Source organism: Pezoporus wallicus, unplaced genomic scaffold, assembly GCF_028554395.1.
Source record: "Pezoporus wallicus isolate ANWC-B61680 ecotype Strahan unplaced genomic scaffold, APGP_CSIRO_Pwel_v1 contig_8292, whole genome shotgun sequence".
NCBI lineage: Eukaryota > Metazoa > Chordata > Aves > Psittaciformes > Psittacidae > Pezoporus > Pezoporus wallicus.
Genome location: NW_026640035.1, coordinates 28,679 through 53,141, shown reverse-complemented (window position 1 = coordinate 53,141; position 24,463 = coordinate 28,679). Strand labels below are relative to the sequence as shown.

The window sequence follows — 24,463 nt, the reverse complement described above, 5'->3', positions numbered from 1 at the left end:
AACCAATGCACAACACAAATCACCACCGCTACCACCAACGACAACAATGATAAGAGAAAATAACAAGGGAAGAGAGCACAATACCACCTGCCGAGAAACGAGTCCAACCCAGAAAACCCTGTGTCTGTCTGGGTAACTCCCAGTTACCCCCCGGGCATGACGTGCTGTGGTATGGAATACCTCTTGCTTCCTCCCTACTTCCCCTCCTCCCTGGCAGAGCATGAGCCTCACAAAGTCCTTGGGTCAGGTAAACATTACTTGGCAACAACTGAAAACATCGGTATTATCAGCACTGTTCCCAGGCTGAAAGTCAAAACACGGCACTGCACCACCTACCAAGAAGGAGAAAAACTGACTGCTACTGCTAAACCCAGGACAGGCATCAATGACCTGGCATGACATAGCACCACCAACAGTGGATGAACTGATTCATCAGCTCTGAGAGTTTGAAGACAATCTCAACCCTTCCATCATTGCAACTGTGGAAAAACTGTCCCAGAAGTTCAAACAATTGAGAGACGATCTATCCAATCTATCCAGCTCCCCACATGTACCAACCCACATCTCAGCTATTAACAAAAGGCGTCTTGCTGCTCGAGAGAGAAGATACAGGAGGTATATGCCACGGGCCACCCCATGGTTTTACCTGTGGGATCACGGAGAAGACATGAGAAAGTGGGATGGAAAACCTACCTCAGCTCTGGAGGAACGGGTGTGTGAATCAAAGAGGAGAACAAATGTCAAAGATGATCATCCCATGAAAGCTGTGGCTTCAGTCTCTGGTGAGCAGGTTCCCAGATGCAGTGGAGGAGCTGTCTTTACTCCAGCTCCTGTGACAAAGAAGCCTAATCCCTGTCAACAAGATGTAAGTGACCAATGTTGTGATGACTATTAGAGGGGCCATGCCTCCAGCCAGGTGGAGGTAGGGGACAATTGGATTTACCGGACTGTGTGGATCAGATGGCCTGGCACATCAGTCCCACAGGAATATAAGGATCTAGTAGATACCAGTGCACAGTGTACCCTGAAGCAAGCAGGCTGTCAAGGGGTGGAACCCATCTATATTTCTGGAGTGACAGGAGGATACCAAGAGTTGACTGTACTGGAGGCTGAAATCAGCCTGACTGTGAGGAAGTGGCCAAAGCACCCCATTGTGACTGGTCCAAAGGCTCCATGCATCCTTGCCATGGACTACTTCAGGAGAGGATACTTCAAAGACCCAAAAGGGTACTGATGGGCTTTTGGTGTTTCTGCTTTGGAGACAGAGGAAATTGAGCAGCTGTCCACCTTGCCTGGTTTTTCAGAGGATCCTTCTGTTGTGGGGTTGCTGAAGGTCGAAGAACAACAAGTGGCAATTGCGAACACAGCAGCACACCGACGACAATATTGCACTGAGACTCCCTGATTCCTGTCCATAGGGTGATTCATAGAATGGAGAGACAAGGAGTGATCAGAAGGACCCGCTCACCCTTTAACAGCCCCATACGGCCACTGCGAAAGTCTAACAGTGAGTGGAGACTAACAGTAGACTATTGTGGCCTGAATGAAGTCACACCACCATCGAGTGCTGCCGTACTGGACATGCTAAAACTTCAGCATGAACTGGAGTCAAAGGCAGCCAAGTGCTATGCCACGATTGATATTGCCAATGCATTTTTCTCAATTCCTTTGGCAGCAGAGTGCAGGCCACAGTTTGCTTTTACTTGGAGGGGCTGTCCAGTACACTTGGAACCGACTGCCCCAGGGGTGGAAACACAGCCCTGTGCCATGGACTGATCCAGACTGCACTGGAACAGGGGCAAGCTCCAGAACACCTGCAATACATTGATGACATTATCACGTGGGGAGATACAGCGGAAGTTTTGAGAAAGGGAGGAAAATAATCCAAATCCTGCTAAAAGCCAGTTTTGCCATAGAACGGAGTAAGGTTAAGGGACTTGCACAGGAGATGTAATTTTGGGGAATAAAATGGCAAGATGGACATCGACAGATGCCCATAGACGTGATCAACAAGATAACAGCAAAGTCTCCACCATCTCATAAGAAAGAAATATAAGCTTTCTTGGGTGCAGTGGGGTTCTGAAGAATGCACATCCCAAATTAGCTTGATTGTAAGCCCTCTCTATCATGTGACCTGGAAGAAGAATGATTTCAAATGGGGCCCTGAGCAACAACAAGCCTTTGAGCAAATTAAACACAATAGTTCATGCAGTAGCCCTTGGACCAGTCCGGACCAGGCCAGAGGTAAAAAATGTGCTGTCCACTGCAGCTGGGGAGAACGGTCCTACCTGGAGCCTCTGGCAGAAAGCTCCAGGGGAGACTTGAGGTTAACCCCTCGGCTTTTGGAGTCGGGGATACAAAGGATCTGAGGCCAGCTATACCCCAACTGAGAAAGAGATACTGGCAGCCTATGAAGGGGTTCGAGCTGCTTCAGAAGTGATTGGCACTGAAGCACAGCTCCTCCTGGCACCCCGGCTGCCCGTGCTGGGCTGGATGTTCAAAGGCAGGGTCTCCTCTACACATCATGCAACTGATGCTACATGGAGTAAATGGGCTGCACTAATTACACAACGAACTCGAATAGGAAATCCCAGTCGTCCAGGCATTCTAGAAGTCATCATGGACTGGCCAGAGGGCAAAGGGCCCCACCATATAATAAACTGTCAGAAAGTGAAAAGCAGTATGCCTTGTTTACTGATGGCTCTTGCCGTACTGTGGGAAAGCATCGGAGATGGAAGGCAGCTGTATGGAGTCCCGACAAGTTGCAGAAACTGCTGAAGGAGAGGGTGAATCAAGTCAGTTTGCCCAGGTGAAAGCCATCCAGCTGGCCCTGGACATTGCTGAACAAGAAAAGTGGCCAGTACTTTATCTCTATACTGACTCATGGATGGTGGCAAATGCCCTGTGGGGGTGGTTGCAGCAATGGAAGCAGAGCAACTGGCAACGCAGAGGTAAACCCATCTGGGCTGCTGCACTGTGGCAAGATATCGCTGCCCAGGTGCAGAACCTGGTGGTGAAGTTACGCCATGCAGATGCTCATGTACCCAAGAGTTGGGCCACTGAGGAACATCAGAACAACCAACAAGTGGATAAAGCTGCTAAGATTGAACTGGCTCTGATGGACTTAGATTGGCAACATAAGGGTGAATTATTTTTGGCCCGGTGGGCCCATGACACTTCAGGCCATCAGGGCAGAGATGCAACATATAGATTGTTTAGTGATCGAGGGGTGGATTTAACAACGGACACTATTGCCCAGGTTATTCACGAGTGTGAAACATGTGCTGCAGTTAAGCAAGCTAAACTTTGGTATGGAGGACGATGGCTGAAGTACAAATATGGGGAGGCCTGGCAGATTGACTATATCACACTCCCACCAACCCGCCAAGGCAAGTGCCATGTGCTTACCATGGTGGAAGCAACCACCGGGTGGCTGGAAACATAGCTGTGCCCCATGCCACTGCCCGGAACACTATCCTGGGCCTTGAGAAACAGATTTTGTGGCAACACGGCACCCCAGAGAGAACTGAGTCAGACAATGGGACTCATTTCCGGAATAACCTTATAGGCACTTGGGCCAAAGAACATGGCACTGAGTGGGTATATCACATCCTCTACCATGCACCAGCCTCTGGGAAAATCGAACGGTACAATGGGCTGTTAAAAACTACAATGAGAGCAATGGGTGGTGGGACTTTCAAACATTGGGATACTTATTTACCGAAAGCCACCTGGCTGGTCAACACCAGAGGATCTGTCAACAGGGTTGTCCCAGCCCAGTCGGAACTTTTACATATTGTAGAAGGGGATAAAGTTCCTGTGGTGCACATGAAGAATTTGCTGGGGAAGACAGTCTGGGTTATTCCTGCTTCAGGTAAAAGCAAATCCACTTGTGGAATTGCTTTTGCTCAGGGACCCAGATATACTTGGTGAATAATGCGAGAAGATGGGGAAGTCTCATACGTACCTCAAGGGGATTTGATTTTAGGGGAAAACAGCCAATGAACTCAATTATATGCTGTTGCCTGCTATGTTGCACTTTTATAGCACACCAACTAGATGTCTTCAGGTCACCAGCAACTGGCCTTGACTTCCCTCCGACCATCATCCCAACAAAGAATGAACTTTGATGAAACCAGACGAGTTCTGCAGTGTCATCAGCAGGCAACAATACAACACTGCACACTGTGTCTCCTATTCTGAAAGACTGTTACAGGGTCTGGATGAACTCAGCAGCTTTATAGGGGTTGGTCCAGGCACTAAAGAATGATCTCTCTCCCTCCCTGTGGATGTGTATATATATATATATATATATATATATATATACACACACATATATATATATGAGACAAAAGTGATGGCATATTGAAAAATGTGGGATCTGGTCATGACATGCATGGTATGGCATAAGGGGCGGACACCATACTGGGTTCAGCAGTAACAGCCACTTTTCTCCTTCTTTGTAGCTGGTGCAGTGCTGTGGTTTTAACTTCCAGCCTGGGAACAACGCTGATAACACTGATGGGTTTAGTTATTGCTCAGTAATGTTTATTCTAACCAAGGAATTTCTGAGTCTCATGCTCTGCCAGGGAGGAGGGGAAGTCGGAATGAGTCAGGGACAGGACACCTGACCCAAACTCACCAAAGAGGTATTCCATACCACAGCATGTCATGCGTAGTATATAAAGTGGGGGCAGTCACCCAGAAGGGTTAGATCACTGCTCGGAACAGGCTGCGTATTGGTCAGCGGGTGGTGAGTGATTGTATTCTGTTCCCTTGTTATTTCCCTTATCATTGTTATTGGTGGTAGCAGTAGTGGTTTTGTGTTGTACCTTAGTTACTGGACTGTTCTTATCTAAACCCGCGGGAGTTACATTCTTTTGATTCTCCTTGCCATCCCTCTGGGAGCAGGGATGAGCAAGAAGTGGGGGAGTGGACTAGTGGCTGCATGGCTCTGGGTTACCGACTGGGCTTAAACCATGACGTTATACATTCACAAACTCTGAGGAGACATCTGCTGAGTCTTCAATGGCTAGGGAGTCATTAGACAGGCAGAGAAGGGTTGCTGCCATTGCTCCTTGGAATAGGTTGATCCTCAATACTGCCCAATTGAAATTTTCTGACTCCTTGTTTTTCTTTTGGGATTTGATACCTTTTCATGCTTTGTATCTCCTCTTGAGACCTTGAAATGCACCCTATCACTATCTGAAATTGTAACTTTCCTTTCTTTCCTGGGTCTAATCTTGCTTTTTAAACTAGACTTCGATCACAGGCATTCGAATCCCTAGAAGAGAGCTATACAACTGAGGTTAAACAAATAGAGTTCATTAATAGGGTGCAGTAACCTAAAGACATGGCTCGGGCAAAGTCCTTCTGGTTTCACTGGGAATCTTCAGGCCATTTCTAGTAACCAGTCTGTAAGTTCAGAAGACACAAGATACACTTGTGTCATCTGAAAAGAAACCAACCCCCCAGACCAATGGTCTCCTGAGAACACGTCAAAAGAGATTCTTAAACGACTCATACAGGGAAATGAGTTCACTTCAAGTAGAGAAGGAAAAATTGTGTAAGCCCTTCACCACCCTTTCAAAGGACTGCAAAACTCTGGGTTTCAAGAGGATGCAAAGCTCCCTGTAGTGTTAGAGGAGGGGAAGATGCCTGAAATACTGAAAGCAAGATATACCTCTTTTTTTTTCTTGTTGCAGAGAGACCCTTCAACCCTGGCAGATTCCTGATCCATGCTGTCTCCAACATCATCTGCTCCATTGTCTTTGGGGATCGGTTTGACTATGAGGACAAAAATTTTTTAACTTTAATTGATTTGCTAGAAGAAAACACTAAGTACCAGAATACTATACAAACACAGGTGTGTACAGTTAAATTGAATACATTTGTTAATGATGATAATACTTTATTAATGGATAATTTTTCATGTTATTATTTTTAACTGGATTGGATTTTAAATTTGGATAAATTTTCTGAAAGCCAAACCAGCGGTTAAATAACTAATTCCTGCTGCTTCTTCTTACCTTATCAAACTGCCATTATATGTCCAAAGAAGGATATAATTGCAAAAGTTGCTCAACTGAAATCCATCCTTGACTACAGTGAAACAATAAAGTAAAAGTAAAGTAGAATACAGTTAAATAATAACACCTCCAAAACAGTTGAATTGCCTCATTTTCATAGTTAACAGTTATGGAACACTTTATTGTATCCACATTAATCAGAATGTGCTTTTCCATCATTTTGTTTTTACAGCTATACAATTTCTTCCCAACTCTCATGGAGTTTCTACCTGGGCCTCATCAAGAAATGTTGAAAAATATTGGCAAAGTTGATAAATTTATTTTAGAAATCACAGCACAACACCAGGAAACCTGGGATCCTAGTTGTCCTCGAGATTTCATCGATGCTTTCCTTAACAAAATGGACCAGGTAATGTAGGTGTGGCAGGGCACTGGGCTTATGCAAATACAAGGGGAAACTTGCTTTTCTTGGCACATCAACTTCATCCTGTCCTCTCCACTGTCTTATACAGGACTTTTAAACACAGAATTAACAACTGTAGCCATCTAAATTTGATGGAATTCCATGCTCCTCCCATATTAAAGACTTTTCATGCTTTATTTACTAAAAACACCATCCTATAGGGCCTATAGGGATGCTGGGGAGGGACTCTTCATTAGGGAATGTAGTGATAGGAAAAGGGGTAACAGGTTAAAACTTAAACAGGGGAAGTTTACATTGGATATAAGGAGGAAATTCTTTCCTGTTAGGGTGGTGAGGCACTGGAATGGGTTGCCCAGGGAGGTTGTGAATGCTCCATCCCTGGCAGTATTCAAGACTAGGCTGGACGAGGGCTTGGGTGACACGATTTAGTGTGAGGTGTCCCTGCCCATGGCAGGTGGGGTTGGAACTAGATGACCTTAAGGTTCTTTCCAACCCTAACTATTCTATGATTCTGTGATTCTATGTATTTTTAAACATACTTTATGAGTACAGGAATTTCCTTTTCAAACAAACTGCTTACATTTGTCATTCTGAAAACATTCTACCAAATCTTCCTCCAGGAGAAAGAGAATGGTCACTCAGTATTCACAGTTGAGTCCCTGACCAGATCCACACTTGACTTGTTCCTCGCAGGAACAGGAACAACCAGCACCACCCTGAGACATGGACTTCTGGCTCTCCAGAAATACCCAGAGATACAAGGTAATAGAAAAGGAAATAAGTAAAAACTTTGTCAGGTCGTGGGATCAGTTTGGACGATTCCTGTCACTACCACATGTGACAACAGATCCCTAAGGAACCCTTCATTTGCAGTGTAGACATGTGTATTACCCTATGTTCTATTCACAGAAAAGGGATACTACCACTAAGCACTTTCCTATATCGATGGTGCGCTAAAAGCAAGTTTTGCTGTAAATACGGAGAGAGGTTTAGGCAAACAGGTGCGGGACTTGACCATTCAATGCTTACTTATTTCCTAACAACAGAGAAAGTTCAGAAGGAGATTGACCATGTGATTGGCCGAGACCGAAGCCCCTGCATGGCAGATCGGAGTCAGATGCCCTACACAGATGCTGTAATCCATGAAATCCAGAGATTCATTGATTTAGTTCCACTTAATGTCCCACATGCTGTGATCAAAGACACCAAGTTCAGAAGCTATTTCATTCCAAAGGTCTGAGAAATTTCATAATCTTTTGAAAACAATGACATGTTCTATTCACTGTATTTTATTTTATTTTCAAAAACACTGAAATTTGATCTAGAATTAGAATAATTCTGTCTGCGAGGGGATTCTGCATATTATTGAGTTTAATGCCTTGTACCTGAAAAAAGGAAAAAAAAATTTTAAGAAGCATTTAGTCCTCTGTGTGAAGAGGGAGATGGCTTTCTATTTGATTTTTTTCATGTAGATATAAGCAAAATTCTAATTTATTTTGAAGAAATATTCAATAATCTAATCAGGCTCACCACTAAAATTCACACAAAAAGGTCATGTTTGCCATACTAATGGCATGCATTTTGATTTATGAAATGCTCATTTTAAACTGGTTAAGCTTTGAGTACCCACCTACTCTGGGAAATTCTCAATGCTTCTTTGCTTTAAAATTTCTCCAGTTTAACATTTTTCCCCTCTCCTTGTTAATTCAGGACACAATGGTATTACCTCTGCTGACTCCTGTCCTACATGATAGCAAAGAATTTCCAAATCCAGAAAAATTTGACCCAGGACATTTCCTGAATGCAAATGGTACATTTAAAAAGAGTGACTTCTTCATGCCATTCTCTGCAGGTAAGATCTCTTTCTATTTCATATACTAGGCTATCCTCCCTTAAGACCTCTTTAAAGATTTTAGTGGCTCTGTCACCATGGCCTGTACAGTGATGTCTGGTGATCCATTACAGTTACTTCTGGGCAGCTCTGATCCGTGTACTGGAGTTTCTGTTGACTTCCCTTTTTAGCGATCACAGAAACTCTTCCACTGAACTGTGCCACAACAGATGTAGGAAGTGGGAACCATCCACACAACTCTCTCTCCAAGCAGAAAATGAGAAACCAAAGCCTTCAAACTGCCTTTGCCCACTGAGCACTTTCAATGTTCTTGATGCTTAGCTCCTAGTTTAATTTGTTTGCCCCAAATGCTGCATGTCCATTCTGAGATGCTTGAACTTTCATGGAACAATGGTTAAAACTACCCCACTCTTCCTCACATTTTCTTATTTTCCGCTTGCAGGCAAACGCATCTGTGCAGGAGAAGGTCTGGCCCGGATGGAGCTATTCATATTTCTAACATCCATCCTGCAGAATTTTACTTTGAAACCTGTTGTGGATCACAAGGACATTGACATTACCCCTATAATTACCTCTGTGGCTAATATGCCCCAACCTTATGAGGTCTCTTTTGTTCCACGCTAACCAAGTGGAGACTGCTGTCACATGCCACACTCATGAAAGTCTCTGGATGAATGACAGTCATTTCTCAATCTGTTAATACTGAAACACTCAGATAATTTGCTAGATGCTTTATAGTGAAAAACATATTTAATCAAGAAAATTGTATGGTGCTTTTATAATCGTCATGGCTAGCTCCAAACAAGAGACAGAGTAGTAATCTACGTAGGGAAGGAGACAGCTCCCTGTGCAAGAGGAGACAGGCTCTCCTTTGTGCACACCTCTCCTGGGTGAGGTTCCCACCTGGTTTCTGACATGCTGACAAGTCAGGGTGTGTGGACTAGTGCTCTGAGCACTGCTGCTGCTGTCCTTATCACTTGATCCTCTCAGCACAGCAGGACCAGACACTTCTACTCCACGGTTTCCACAGACCCTGCCTCAGGTATCTCTCAGGTGTTTCAGGGTCAGATGTGACTCAGTGAAGCCATTCTTGCATTTAGTTCTTCTTGAAAATCAGACTGGGAACATTTGTATATGTTGAAATCAAGGCTTTGAGATTTGAATAATCAATGTTTGTTCTAAAGTTCCCAGATAATGATTTTGGAGAGAATGATCACTTCCAGAGCTATCCTTTTCCCCACCTCCTGTGGGGTGTGACCTACCCCACACACCTTGGACAGTAGTGACATCTTAGAGGGCTTGAGGGATGTTCCCAGCTCAGAGAAAAATGCTCTGAGCCTGCAGACCAGCTGCAGGTTGCAGCTTAGATAGACTGATTCTGGAGACACTTACCACTTTTCTCCAAACTACTGACAGGTTTTTGTCTCTCTGCTGATATTCATTCTTCTCAGAACTTTTGACCACCTTACACCCTTTTCAAGAGGTTTTGTGGTGCATTTTGTGAATATGAGCAGTGTATTGCATCCCTGTGCTCCACACCAGTTGTGGAGCAGCTGTATACATTCAGCTATCACAGGCTTTTAGATAACATCTTGTCAGACACAGGTCTAACCACCACATAGACCCCTGGCTTAAGAAGTCAATCTTTAGTTCCAGTCCTCATGCAACTGCTCTGACTTGTCAATGTAACAAGAGAAGGCAGAGATCTCAGTCTGACAGAGGCAGATCAAGAACATTCTGGAGGTCACATTAGTTTCTAAAAGCGTGTGCATTTTTTAGCCAGATGTGAAAAATAGCCATGCTAGGAGAGAGCAGATACATGTATTGCTTCTGAGAATAAAGACTTCAAACACAAACCATGGTGGTTACCTGTGTGCTCTCTCACTGAGCAAAGTCTTGGGTGAGAAAATATCAGAAAGGGTGAATATGGTGAGAGCATCAAGAAGACCCCTAGGAGTTCCAGATCATCTCTTAGCACACCAAATCCTGCTTTTGACTTTCCCCTAGACAACTTGATATCATTATTACCTGAAAACACAGGTAAAATGAGGGGGCACTGACTGCTTTTGTTCATGGTTTTCTATATGCTGTTTCCAATCAAGAAAGCAAAAAGTACAGAAGAAATCATAAGCTATGACATTTATGGGAAGGAAAAGACACTTCAGGAGCAGCACCTGCAAAAGACATCTAGCAGTAGGTAAGTCTAAGGAAGTGAATACACCATTAGCAGCAACTAATAACCCATCTGAAACTAGGAGGTTTAAAAAGAAAAGCACAGCCTGCACCAGAAAATGCCTGTCTAATTACAATGGGATCTCTGCCTGAACCTGCCAATCGGTCTTGCCTGGTGATATTCTTCCCCAGTACATTTGTTTTACAGTTACCAAATGAACACAACAGCAGCTTGCATTTCAGGAGGTGAGTGAAAATATGCAGTTCATCCTGCAGGGTTCATGTCAGGAAAGAGCAGGAAAATAATTACAAAGGCAGAGGCAAATTAATCTCTTCCAGAAAATCACTGAATAGGTCAGTGGTTAAGATAGAGGTACATGTTTCACTACCACTTCAAGAAATGAAGGTGACATTACTTCCCGTGCAGTGTGAGGTCCTGGCAAGTGCCATAAGCATGCCTGCTCCTTCTCTTTCTCATGTCTTCAATATGGATCTTTCAGACAGAATAAAATATACTCCCTGGATTCTCCCATTGCCAGTTCCTTTTCTTTCCTTCTTCCCTGTACAAAGCCGGATCTCTCTTATGTCAGTATCTGCCTAGGAAAGCAATGGCAAATGCTGGTGTCTGCTAACAAATCCACCAGAGGCTTAGAGCTTGGGATGTATTGCTATCTGGCCTCAAGTAAAAGTGAACCTGCCATGCAAAACCAAAAGTGCTGAGTGTATCAAGGCAAGAGCTGTGTCTAATGTCACCAAATAGATGGCACAGCTCAGTTCTGTCATTCTTGCTCAATATCAGTAATAGCTGTTCTCTAACAGTGTTGCTGGAGAGCTCAATGTGCCAGGAGGTGGCCAGCAGGAACAATGAGAAAGCCTCAGGGAAGAAGGACTCAAACACGAACTTGTGCACAGAGGGAGCTTCTTTGTGCCATTCCACCTAAGCATGTATTTAAACCAAGAGGTGATATAATGCAAAGGCAGAAGTACTCAGCACAAGCCAGCAGACCATATCCAAGTGGCAGACTTTGCGTGTTTGGGGTCTGCTTTCATGCACACAAGGATAAATGAGGACTCATTAAAACAAACAAGCAAAAAGACAATTGAAACATTAGTGATATGGTGTTGGTGCCAGCACTCAGAACTGTGATTGCCCATGATTATCAGCTCTGTTGGATAACAGGGCCCGGTAGGGGAAACGAGGGCTCATCCTGTTGCTGGTGTTGTCCAAGTCTGTAAATAGATAGATTTTAATATAATATTGCTGCCCTCTAGTGCTTTGGAAAAGAATTTACCCACAATTACTAGCCCTAAACACATGCAGGGCAAGGGAAGCATGAGTTTTCCAAGAATGGACAGAAAGCAGGAAAATCATTAGCGAGACCTATAAAGGCAAATGCTAAATATAGATCTGAGTGGGTACAAATTCATAAACGGTATAATTCAGGAGGGTATAAATTCATAAAGCTATCAATTATTTTAAATCAGCTACATCATTTTAGAGCACCCCTAGAATCTTGCCCACTTGTGTTTCCTGTATCAAAAGACTAGCAACAGATAGCTTTTCTGCTTTCCCTCTACTGTATCCTGAGGCAAAGGCTGGTAGTTGCTGAAGATAAGGCGGCAATGGCCAATCATCCACAACACTCAAAACACTGCTCTTGACACTGAAACTGACAGACGGTACAGGGACACTCAACATACTAGATTATCTTCTGACCCCAACGATAACTTCAGGTCAGCAGTCAGAACATCTCTTATGGTCTCTCAAATACACTTCACATACCTCTACATTGCATTGCTGCACCTCTCCTGTGGCTAAGGAAAGCTCATTAAAATAAACTATGTGTAAAATAATCTCTACTCACATGGGCTTAAAAAGACAAACCAAACCCACATGAACAAATACTTCAAATTGTTGCTTCTGATTTTACAAGTGATAGCACAGGCCTGTGAGAAGCAGCTGAAAATATTCACTTCAGATCCCTTTCCCCCCGACCTTCCAAAGCAAGTTATTGCGTATCTGTTCAAGTAAAAACAATTACTGTGTATCTCTCTCTTCCGTATTCTCAGTTTTATCGTGACCTGTTTGTACTGCAAAGCATAAACCAGTGGGAATTTTTCTGTTAGAAGATGATCATCTCCTCTATTCTTGCCCCAGTACATATTGTCTCCTACGGTGGGGATGGAGTTTAACAATGGCTGGGCAGATGAGTCCTCTCCTGTGTGATTATAAGGAAGTTTTGTGAAATTACGTTATATATTGCAAAATAAAGACGTAGAATGCTGAAATGTTGTTTATCTATGATCCCAGAAGAACACCATTCAATGAAAAACCTGCTTCTACAAACCCTATAATCCCAAATGTCTTGTACATATCTGTTTTATTTCATTCATTTATATGAAACATATTATGGACTGAAGTCAGAGCTGGCCAAAAACCTTGGAAATTTCCACTGTCAGTAACAAGGTGGGGGAAGGGTAGACTGACCCTACAACACTTTACCAGAACCCCAGCAGTGCTTACAGAGCTCTCCTTTGTGGCAAGAGAGGGCAAATTAAATACTTGGATTCTCCCAGTGCCATTTCCTAGCTGAACAGCAGCTTGCATCTTGATGTTGTTTTATAAAGTATGCAAAAATCACCATAGCAGTCTTACATACAGGCAAAATAAAGAAAAAGAGTTTACATGAGTTGCCAAGTATACAGGTACGAATGTAGGACGGGCATTTCCTACTTAGTCACATTCCCTGTGATGTACAATTTATAGTGATCACAGTGAAGACAGAGAACTGAATCTGTGTGATGTGAAATGAGATAGCATCTGTAATGCTGCCAATATTACAACTGCCAATGAACTGTTTATGGCATGAACTGTTCATGTGAAACAGGCACTTCTTCTTTCATTTCAATATATTAATATGCTAGATATACCACAACTTGGTAGAATGGCATTGCAAAGGCAAAAGCCACAGATGTCATAGAATCAAGGAAATATAAATGAAAGAACAATATATGAAAACATCATCTGGTTTTTCAACATATGCCAAAGAAGATCAGCTATTGCAAGTCTTCTCACTGGAGAGAAAGAAGAAGGCACTCCATACTACATATATATAATCTAATCTATAGAGATTTGTTCGTACCCACTCTGGAAACTAGAGGCAAAACTCCGACAAGGGTGTCCATTCTGTGATCTGACAACAAGACCTGAATTTCCTTCCCTTACTGCTAGACCTTTCTTGAAAATTAAAAGCTGATGTTGCAGTTGTCCAGACAAATGGACAAAAAATGGATAAGATGCTGATTGCCTTCAGCGGTGGCAGGAGAGAAGAGCTTTACCTGCTGAAGAATTAAATTCTGAGTATCTGAGTATGCCTTTGCCTGGCAAACACTGGGAAGGTTAATTCTCCTATACAGTGACATCATGGGGACACTGGAGAAAGTGTTGCTGCTTCTGTTTGATGTCCCCAGAGACTGCAGATGTACAGTTCTCATTTTTGTGAAGAGATTTCTAACACAGTAATTGTTTTTACTTGAACAGATATGCAATAACTTGCTTTGGAAGGTCAGGGGGGAAAGGGATCTGAAGTGATTATTTTCAGCTGCTTCTCACAGGCCTGTGCTATCCCTTGTAAAATCAGAACCAGCAGAGTGTTTGAAGTGTTTAGTCATTTGGGTTTGGTTTGGTTTGGTTTGTCTTTTTAAGCACATGTGAGTAGAGATTATTTTGGAAGTAGTTTATTTTTATCTGTTTACAACTAGTAATTGTGAGTAGATTCTTTTCCAAAGCACTAAAGGGCAGCAATATTATATTAAAATCTATCTATTTACAGACTTGGACAACACCAGCAACAGGATGAGCCCTCGTTTCCCCTACCAGGCCCTCTTTTCCAACAGAGCTGGTAATCATAGTCCATCACATTTCTGACTGCTGGGGCCAACACCAGATCACTAAAGTTTTATTTATCTTTTTGCTTGTTTGCTTCAACTAGCGCTAATTTATCCTTGTCTCCATGAAATCAGACCCCAAACATGCAAACTCTGCTACTTGGATACGGTGTGCTCGCTTGTGTTCGGTACTTCTGCCTTTGCATTAGGTCACCTCTTGGTTTAAATAAATGCTTAGGTAGAAGGGCATGAAGAAGCTCCCTCTGCGCACAAGTTCATGTTCAAATCCTGCTTGCCTGAGAATTTCTCATTGTTCCTACTGGCCACCTCCTGGCACATTGAGCTCTCCAGCAGCACTGTTAGAGAACAGCTATTACTGATATTGAGCAAGAATGACAGAACTAGGCTGTGCCATATATTTGGTAACATTAGACACAGCTCTTGCCTTGATACATTCAGCACTTCTGGTTTTGCATGGCAGGTTCACTTCTTCTTGAGGCAGGAGAGTGATACATCCCAAGCTCTAAGCCTCTGGTGGATTTGTTAGCAGACACCAGCATTTGCCATTGCTTTCCTAGGCAGATACTGACATAAGAGAGATCCGGCTTTGTACAGGGAAGAAGGAAAGAAAAGGAACTGGCAATGGGAGAAACGAGGGAGGATGCGTTACTCTGTCTGTAAGATCCATATTGAAGACATAAGAAAGAGAAGGAGCAGACATCCTGATGGCACTTGCCAGGATCTCGCACTGTGTGGTAAGTAATGCCACCTTCCTTTCTTGCAGTGGTAGTGAAACATGTACCTCTATCCTAACCACTGAGCTCCCCAGTGACTGTCTGGAAGAGATTTGCCGTTATTTTCCTGCTCTTTCCTGACATGAACCCTGCAGGATGAACCACATATTTTCACTCAGCTCCCGAAATGCAAGCTGCTGTTGTGTTCATTTGTAACTGTAAGACAAAAGTGCTGGGGAAGAATGTCACCAGGCAAGACCGATTGGCAGGTTCAGTCAGTGATCCCATTGTAATTACAAAGTAAAGTTCTGCAGGATGGATGTTAGAAATATGAATAGCTCCATCCGGGCCAGACCTTCTCCTGCACAGATGCTTTTGCCTGCAAGTGAAAAATGATAAAAGGTGAGGGGAGAGTGGGGTATTTTAAACCATTGTTCCATGAAAGTTCAAGCATCTCAGAATGGACATGCAGCATTTCAGGTAAACAAATTAAACTAGGAGCTAAGCGTCAAGAACATTGAAAGTGCTCAGTGGGCAAAGGCAGTTTGAAGGCTTTGGTTTCTCATTTTCTGCTTGGAGAGAGAGTTGCGTGGATGAGTCCTACCTTGTACGTCTCTTCTTGTAGAATGCACTGGAGGAATTTCTGGGATTGCTAAAAAGGAAAGTCAGCTGAAACTCTAGTGTAGGTATCAGAGCTGCCCAGAAGTGCCTCTAATGGGTCAACAGACATCACTGTTCAGGCCATAGGGACAGAGCCACTAAAGAGGTCTTAGGAGAGGATAGTCTAGGATATGAAATAGAAAGAGATCTTACCTGCAGAGAATGGCATGAAGAAGTCACTCTTCTTAAATGTACCATTTGCATTCAGGAAATGTCCTGGGTCAAATTTTTCTGGATTTGGAAATTCTTTGCTGTCATGTAGGATGGGACCCAGCATAGGAAATACTGTAGTGTCCTGTATTAACAAGAAGAGTAGAAAAAGTTAAAATGGAGACATTTTAAAGCAAAGAATCACTGAGATTTTCCCAGAGTGTAGTAGAGGGGTAGTCAAAGCTTAACCACTTTAAAATAAGCATTTAATGTCTCAAAATGTGTGCCAATAATATGGCAAAGTTGCGCTTTTTTTGTGCATGTTAATGATGAGTGTGATTAGAGTATTTAATATTTCTTCTAAATAAATTAGAAGTTTGCTTATATTTACTTGAAAAATAAAATCAAATAGAAAGCCATCTCCCTCCTCACAGAGAGGATTAAATGTTCCTTTTATTTTTTTTTTCCTTTTTTTTCAGGTACAAAGCATTGAACTGAATAACATGCAGAATCCCCTTGCGAACAAAACTATTGAATTCTGGATCAAATTTCAGTGTCTTTGAAAATAAAATAAAATACAGTGAATAGAACACGTCATTGTTCTCAAAAGGTTATGAGCTCTTTCAGACCTTTGGAATAACAGTTTCTGAACTTGGTGTCTTTGATGATGGTACGTGGGACATTAAGTGGAACTAAATCAATGTATCTCTGGATTTCATGGATCACAACATCTGTGTAGGGCATCTGGCTCCGATCTGCCATGCAGGGGCTTCGGTCTAGGCCGATCACACGGTCAATCTCCCTCTGAACTTTCTCTGTTAGGAAATAAGTAAGTGTTGAATGGTCAAGTCCCACATCTGTTTGCCTAAACCTCTCCCTACGTTTACAGCAAAACTTGCTTTTAGGGCACCATCAATACAGGAATGTACTTAGTAGTAGTATCTCTTTTCTGTGAATAGAACTTAGAGTAATACACATGTCTACACTGCAAATGAAGGGTTCCTTAGTCAGGGAACCATTGCCACATGTGGTAGTGACAGGAATTGTCCAAACTGATCCCATGACCTGCTAAAGTTTTTATTTATTTCCTTTTCTATTACCTTGTATCTCTGGGTATTTCTGGAGAATCAGAAGTGCATGTCTCAGGGTGGTGCTGTTGGTCCCTGTTCCCGTGAGGAACAAATCGAGTGTGGTTCTGGTCAGGTACTCAACTGTGAATTCTGAGTGACCATTCCCTTTCTCCTGGCAGAAGATTTGGCAAAGTGTTTTCAGAATGGAACTTTTACTAGATGACAACTTAAACCTTTTTTAATATGGGAGGAGCATGGAATTCCATCAAATTTCGATGGCTACAGTTGTTAATTCTGTGTTTAAATGTCCTAGATAAGAAAGTGGAGAGGATAGAGTGAAGTTGATGTGCCAAGAAAAGCAAGTTTCCCTTTGTATTTGCAACAACCCAGTGCCCTGCCACAACTGGCAAGAAGGTGGGATTCAAGTGGTGGTTTTCTTATAAGCCTGTAAATCTCTAGCTGTTAAAATTACCTGGTCCCTTTTGTTAAGGAAAGCACCGATGAAATCTCGAGGACAACTAGGATCCCAGGTTTCCTGGCATTGTGCTGTGATTTCTAAAATAAATTTATCAACTTCATCAATATTTTTCAACATTTCTTGATGAGGCCCGGGTAAAATATCCATGAGAGTTGGGAAGAAATTGTGTAGCTGTAAAAACAAAATGATGGAAAAGCACATTCTGATTAATGTGGAGAGCATAAAATGTTCCCTAACTCTTAACTAGGAAAATGAGGCAATTCAACTGTCTTGGAAGTACTATTTTTCAAGTGGATTTTAATGCATTTTACTTTATGGTTTCACTATAGTCAAGAATGAATGTCAGTTGAGCAACTCCTGCAATTATATCCTTCTATGGACATGCAACAGCAGTTCCATAAGGTAAGAAGAAACAACAGGAACGGGTTATTTAACTGCTCTTTGGCTTTCAGAAAATTTATCCAAATTTGGGAAAATCCAATCCACTTAAAAATAATAACATGAATAATTATCCATTAATTAAATATTATCATCATTAACAAATGTATTCAATATAACTGTAAACCCCTGTGTTTGTATAGCGTTCTGGTACTTCATATAGAAAATCAATTAAATTTAAAAATTTCTTGTCCACATAGTCAAACCGATCCCCAAAGACAATGGAGCAGATGATGTTGGAGACAGCGTGGGTCAGGAATCTGCCGGGGTTCAAGGGTTTGTCTGCAACAACAAAAAAAACCCGAGGTATATTGCTTTCAGTGTTTCAGGTATCCTCCCCTCCTCTGACACTACCAAGAGCTTTGCATCCTCTTGAGACCCAGAGTTTTGCAGTCCTTCGAGAGGATGGTGAAGGGCTTACTCAAATTTTTCTTCTCTACTTGAAGTGAAATAATTTCCGTGTATCAGTCATTTAACTATATCTTTTGACGTTTTCTCAGGAGAGCAGTGGTCTGGGGGGATTGGTTTCTTTTCAGATGACACAAATCTGTCTTGTGTCATCTGAACTTACAGACTGGTTACTAGAAATGGCCTAAAGATTCCCACCAAAACCTGATGAAAACAGAAGGACTTTGCCTGAGCCATGTGTTTAGGTTACTTCACCCTGTTTATGAACTATATTAATGTAACCTCAACAGTATAAACCCCTTCTAGGGATTTGAATGCCTGTGATCAAAGTCTAGTTTAAAAAGCAAGATTAGACCCAGGAAAGAAAGTAAAGTTACAATTTCAGGCAGTGACAGGGTGCATTTCAAGGTCTCAAGAGGAGAAACAACAACATGAAAAGGTATCAAATCCCCCCAAAAAGAGGAGTCAGAAAATGACTTACTTACTTTTTGCATACAAAGGCTTTTAGTACACAGTAAAAGATGCCATAACAACGTGAGCCAGAGGTGGAGGCTTGCAGTAGTGCCTAGGATGTACAGCACTGCTGTGCTAGTAAAAGCATAAGAGCAATGCAGGTGAGAGTATTTTCTCTGATCTGTAGCAGGAATGTTTATCTGTGAAGCCAGACTAAATTTCCTAGTGGCTCATGGAAAGCAGTGATGTTTCAGCATCCTTTTAGACCCATTGTCTTGTCCCCCTCCCCACTCCCTGCAGAATAAGCACGCATTGAAGACTGGCTGTGGGAAGGAAACCTGTGGTCCAGGCTGCTACTGTGCCACTGTCAGGAGAGATACTAAGAAGAAACATTGTTTTATATGTTACCAGAAAATGCATTTATAGGTTAAAACCAAGGTGATTACCTTATACCTTGCCCTCAAAAATAGCTTATAGCCCCTGTTCCCATTGCAACAGCCCCAAGACTGTTGGTTGGTATTTAAAGATCACCTGCTACAAGCACAAGAGTGTTACATCCCAACTAGAAGGAAGCAGAGCAGGAGAGCCAGGAGACCTCCATAGATGGATAAGGAGCTGCTGAGGAAACTTAGAGGGAAAAAGAGGCTTATAAAAGGTGGAAGCAAGGACAGGTGGCCTAGGGAGAATATAGGAATGTTGTCTAGGAAGCTAGGGACCAGGTTAGGAAAGCTAAAAACCAGTTAAAATTAAATACGGCTAGGGATGTGGAAGATAGCAGGAAGCGATTCCATAGGTACAGTGCAAATAAAAGACAGACTTGAGACAACGCGGGCCCCCTCCAGAACTATCAGGAGAACTGGCTACCCTGAATTTGGAGAAGGCTGAGGTTCTTAATGACTTCTTTGCCTTGGTCATCACTGGCAAATGCTCTGACCACACCACCCAAGTCTTCGAAGGCAGACACAGGGACTGCGAGAATGAAGACCTGATGACCACTGTAGAAGAGGATCAGGTTTGAGACCATCTTAAAAATCTGAACGTGCACAAGTCCATGGGTCCTGATGAAATCCATCCGTGGGTCCTGAAGGAGCTGGCAAATGAAGCTGCTAAGCCACTGTCCATCATATTTGAAAAATCATGGCAGTCAGGTGAAGTTCTGGATGACTGGAAAAAGGGAAATATAACCCCCATTTTCAAGAAGGGGTAAATGGATGATCCAGGGAACTACAGATGAGTAGGTCTCACCTCTGTGCCTGGCAAAATCTTGGAGCAGATTCTCCTGGACAGCATGCTAAGGCACATGAAAAACAAGGTGCTTGGTGATAGCCAGCATGGCTTCACTAAGGGGAAATCCTGCCGGACCAGTTTTGTGGCCTTCCATGATGGGAGTACAGAACTGATGGAAAGGGGCAAAGCAATCGATGTCATCTCCCTGGACTTGTGCAAAGCGTTCTAGATGGTCCCACAAAACATCCTTGTCTGTAAATGGGAGAGACATCCATTTGATAGGTGGACCACTCTGGATAAAGAACTGGCTGGATGGCTGCACACAAAGAGTTGCGGTTAATGGCTCAATGTCCAGTTGGAGACCAGTAACGAGTGGTGTCCGTCAGGGATCAGTGCTGGGACCAATCTTGTTCAACGTCTTTGTCGCTGAACATGGACAGTGGGATTGAGTGCGCCCTCAGCAAGTTTGCCGATGACACCAAGCTGTGTGGTTCGGTTGATACCCTGGAGGGAAGGAATGCCATCCAGAGGGACCTTGATGCACTTATGAGGTGAGCTGATGCCAACCTCATGAAGTTTAACCAAGACAAGTTCAAGGTGTTACACCTGGGTTGAAGCAATCCCAGGCACAGGCACAGGTTGGTCAGAGAAGAGATTCAGAGCAGCCCTGTGGAGAAGAACTTGGGGGTGTTGTTTGATGAGAAAATGAACATGAGCTGGCTTCAGTGTGTGCTCGCAGCCCAGAAAGCCAACCGTATCCTGGGTTGCATCAAAAGAAGCTTCACAAGCAGGTCAAAGGATGTGATCTTGCCCCTCTGCTCGGCTCTTGTGAGACCTCACCTGGAGTATTGTGTGCAGGTCTGGTGTCCTCAGCATAAAAAGGACATGGAACTGTTGGAACAAGTCCGGGGAAGGTCACGAGGATGATCACGGGACTGGAGCACCTCCCATATGAAGATAGGCTGAGAATGCTGGGGCTGTTCAGCCTGGAGAAGAGAAGCCTGGATGGAGACCTCATAGCAGCCTTTCAGTATCTGAAGGGGGTCTATGAGGATGGTGGGGAGGGACTCTTCATTAGGGACTGTAGTGACAGAACAAGGGGTAAGTGGTTAAAACTTAAACAGGGGAAGTTTAAATTTGGCTAAAGAAGAAATTCTTTACTGTGAGGGTGGTGAGGCACTGGAATGGGTTGCCCAGGAAAACTGTGAAAACTCCATCCCTGACGGTGTTCAAGGATGGGTTGGACAGAAGATTGGGCCACATGGTTTAGTGTGAAGTGCTCCTGCCCATGGCAGGGGGATTGGAAATAGATTATCTTAAGTTCCTTTCCATCCATATGCCTACTTCTTGGGTCATAGATTTAGTAAAGCAGCACTACACCCTCCTTTTCTCACTGCAGATATGCTGCATATCCCAGTAAGCACAAACCCCAGTCCTACCATGTGTGCTCCTGATCCTCTCCACCAGAAAATAAGCTTCCTCCTGGATTCGCCCCTCACTGCTCCTCTTCCCCATCCCAAAATCCCTCAGGGTGGTGAGTGCAAATCGTTGGAGCTGCTTCCAGGTCTCCCCATTGCTGGTCACAATACCTGATGAAGGGAAAAGAGACCTCCATGAGGAAACATACGTTTGGATGCAAATAAGAAAGTAGCACTGGTACTGAATATTTCTTGGCCACAGACACTTAAAATCAGCAGAAAATGTACTCAGAACTGCCCTAGTGAATAAGTCCAAGGCCTAATCTTGAATGTGGCCCTGATTGGCACAGCCTATATTATCTCATCTTTGTTATCTCTGGAACTCCCTTCTGTTTGTTACTTTAGCTGTGTGTATATTGTCAATATTTTCATAAATGGGAGAATGAACCTAAGTTTTTAGAATCATAATTGATGAGCATAATTTTAGTCAGAATTTGAAGCACGCTGAAAATGAAAAGACACTCAGTGAATCCAGCCTGGGACCTTAGAGAGTTCTCCAGGAGACCACTTGACTCCGGGGCTTTTAGCTTTTTATTGCTAAAAGGAGTAAATGAAATCCACCATTCCCTTCTCCACTGCCCTCTCAGCTATTCCTCCTCGGTGTTGCTGAAGCACTGAAAGTATTTTTGTGCTAACATTACTGGGGATATACCTGTGCCTTTGAAGAATCTTTTAAAGGGTGGCAGGTTGCCTCTTCTGCTGAAGTCATCTGCCTGATCAATCAGAGCTTCTTTCACAACATCATAGCCATACAGCACCACAACCTTTTGTGGGCCCTAAATATATTGTGAAGCCCGGACCATACTTCTCACTAAGCTGTAGGAAATAGGAACACAAAGAACAGCATAGTATGATTATTGCAAATATATAGACTTAGACTTGAACTACATAGACTTAGATATAATATCATTGGAATACATAGGCTTCAGAAGAATGCATTTCCGGGAAACATTTTGTTTCTGTTTGAGTCTGACATTTGGTGAATGCAAATTAAGTTTGTGAGTTAAACTGAGACAGTCTAGACTTGACTTTGTTTTATAAGCAGGAAAGAAGGAGTCCCTTACCTTTCTCAAGCAAGTTCTTTGGGTTCAGCTGGAATATGTTTCCAGGAGGGGAAGTGTGATGGGTCCAGGAGGCTGCTTCCCATTTTGTGACATGTTTTTCCCCATGTGGTGATGTCCTGGGTTCAGCAGTAGCAGTCATGTTTTTTCCTTTGTGTTAACTGGTGCAGTGCTGTGTTTTGACTTCTAGTTTGAGAACAGTGTGGGTGAAGCCGATGTTTTCGGTTGTTGCTAAGTGATGTTTACCCTGACCAAGGACTCTGTGAGGCTCATGCTCTGCCAGGGAGGAGGGGAAGCTGTGAGGAAGCAGAGACGGGGCGCCTGACCCGGGCTAGCCAAAGAGGTATTCCATACCACAGCACGTCATGCCCGGGGTGGGGGGTAACTGGGAGTTACCCGGAAGGACAGGGGCTTCCGGGTGGAACTCGCTTTCTTGGCCGGTGGTATCGTATTCTCTTCTCTTGTTATTTTCCCTTATCATTGTTTTAGCTGATAGTAGCGGTGGTGATTTGTTGCTGGACTGTTCTTGTCTCAACCCATAGGAGTTGCACTCTCTCGATCCTCCTCCCCGTTCCTCCGGGAGCGGGGAAGGGGAGAGCCCCGGTGCGGGGGGGGGGGAGACGGACACGGACCTCGATTGTTGTCAGCTCGGCACCACTCACTGGGAGTGAGTGAACAAGTTACCTGACTGGGTTTAAACCACGACAGGTGACAAGAAGAATGCATGAGATGCAGATCAGCAAGAAAATAGTGGTCATTCCCAGGAGCTCCATGGTTGACTGAGAACGAGAAGTCAAGTGTCAGAAGAGCCTGATGTGGAAGCTGTAAATCCACCCTTATTTATATGCACATCATTAATTTTCAGATCACAGAAATGACACTTGACCAGTTAGCTCAAAAAGCTCGGTTAAATATTAATGTATGAACTTACAGGACTCAAAACATAATTCAGTTGAAAAAAGATGAAATCACTGAAGTTCTTCAGTCATTTGCAAGATGTGGTTAATTGCTTGTTTAGTCTCCAAAAGGTCAAGGAAGTTAACCTGACAGGAGCTTTACTTTTATAATGCATTATATTATTATAATTACTTATAATAGTTACTTATGCTAATGATGAAACCTGCTTAGGTGACCCTGCGTGAGCAGGGGATATGGACTAGATCATTTCTCCTGCCAACCACAGGCTGCTTGGCCTGTCCTTCCCTCCTGGATGTCCCTCTTATACCAAAGGAGGCCATCCCTCACATCAAAGTCTGGCATGGCATGTGTCCCCACCACTCAACACCTGCTGGGTTGCCGCCAACAGCAGAGCTAAAGGCTCTTCTTGGTGGCAAACACAGAGGCCAATACATTCTTGCCAGTGACTGTGGTAGGAGGCATTTGGCCAACCTCAATCCTTGCACCTTGTTGTCAATGCAGAGTTTCTCCTGCCTCATCCAGTAACAAGTTGCTACTATGGAAAAGCACACACAGATTTACTTTAGCAGTAGAACTACTACAGGGTGCAACAGTGCTTTGAAGATGCTGATGGCAGTGGGGGACCACCCAAAGAAAATTTCCCAGCCTCTTAATTTGTTCCATTATCTGCTTTATAATATTACGATCATATTTGAATCTTTCTACCTTCTGCCTTAGCATTTTCTAGCAGCTGCTGTAAATTTGCATGCTCTAACATCTCCTTTACAAGTGACAAATCCATATGATACAAGTGTAAGCGGCGAGGAGAAGCAGACAGGCCAACCCAATATGGGTGATAAGCAACTTCTACTTTATTTGTGACGCAGTTCACACATATATAGGAGTGGTATTCAGCCACTCCTTCTTGGCATAACAGTATTGGTTAGCCCCCACAGCTTCCTCCACATTCTCCTCCCATGTCCGGTCTCTGGCTACCTGTGGGGGCCACCCCCTGCCTTGCTTGCACTAGTCCTCCAGAACTCT

General features: G+C 43.4%; 1 protein-coding gene and 1 pseudogene across 1 annotated transcript; one reads left to right on the top strand and one right to left on the bottom strand.

Moving 5' to 3' along the window:
* The first annotated feature begins 5,559 nt into the window (after nt 1-5,559).
* LOC130603385 (cytochrome P450 2H1-like) lies at nt 5,560-9,350 on the top strand. Its single transcript, XM_057417061.1, has 6 exons — nt 5,560-5,866; nt 6,262-6,438; nt 7,074-7,215; nt 7,500-7,687; nt 8,164-8,305; nt 8,748-9,350. The coding sequence occupies exons 2-6, from the start codon at nt 6,286-6,288 to the stop codon at nt 8,927-8,929; spliced, it is 807 nt and encodes a 268-aa protein (XP_057273044.1). The 5' UTR covers nt 5,560-5,866; nt 6,262-6,285; the 3' UTR covers nt 8,930-9,350.
* Nucleotides 9,351-15,392: 6,042 nt separating this feature from the next.
* Nucleotides 15,393-22,400, bottom strand: LOC130603383 (cytochrome P450 2H1-like; annotated as a pseudogene).
* Nucleotides 22,401-24,463: the final 2,063 nt, after the last annotated feature.

What these genes read in the sequence shown, in the direction of transcription:
- LOC130603385 (XM_057417061.1), top strand. Translation starts at nt 6,286, where the DNA reads ATGGAGTTTCTACCTGGGCCTCATCAAGAAATGTTGAAAAATATTGGC. An exon ending in GAAATACCCAGAGATACAAG is followed by an intron (nt 7,216 to 7,499) that starts GTAATAGAAAAG and finishes TCCTAACAACAG; the next exon opens with AGAAAGTTCAGAAGGAGATT. An exon ending in GAAGCTATTTCATTCCAAAG is followed by an intron (nt 7,688 to 8,163) that starts GTCTGAGAAATT and finishes TTGTTAATTCAG; the next exon opens with GACACAATGGTATTACCTCT.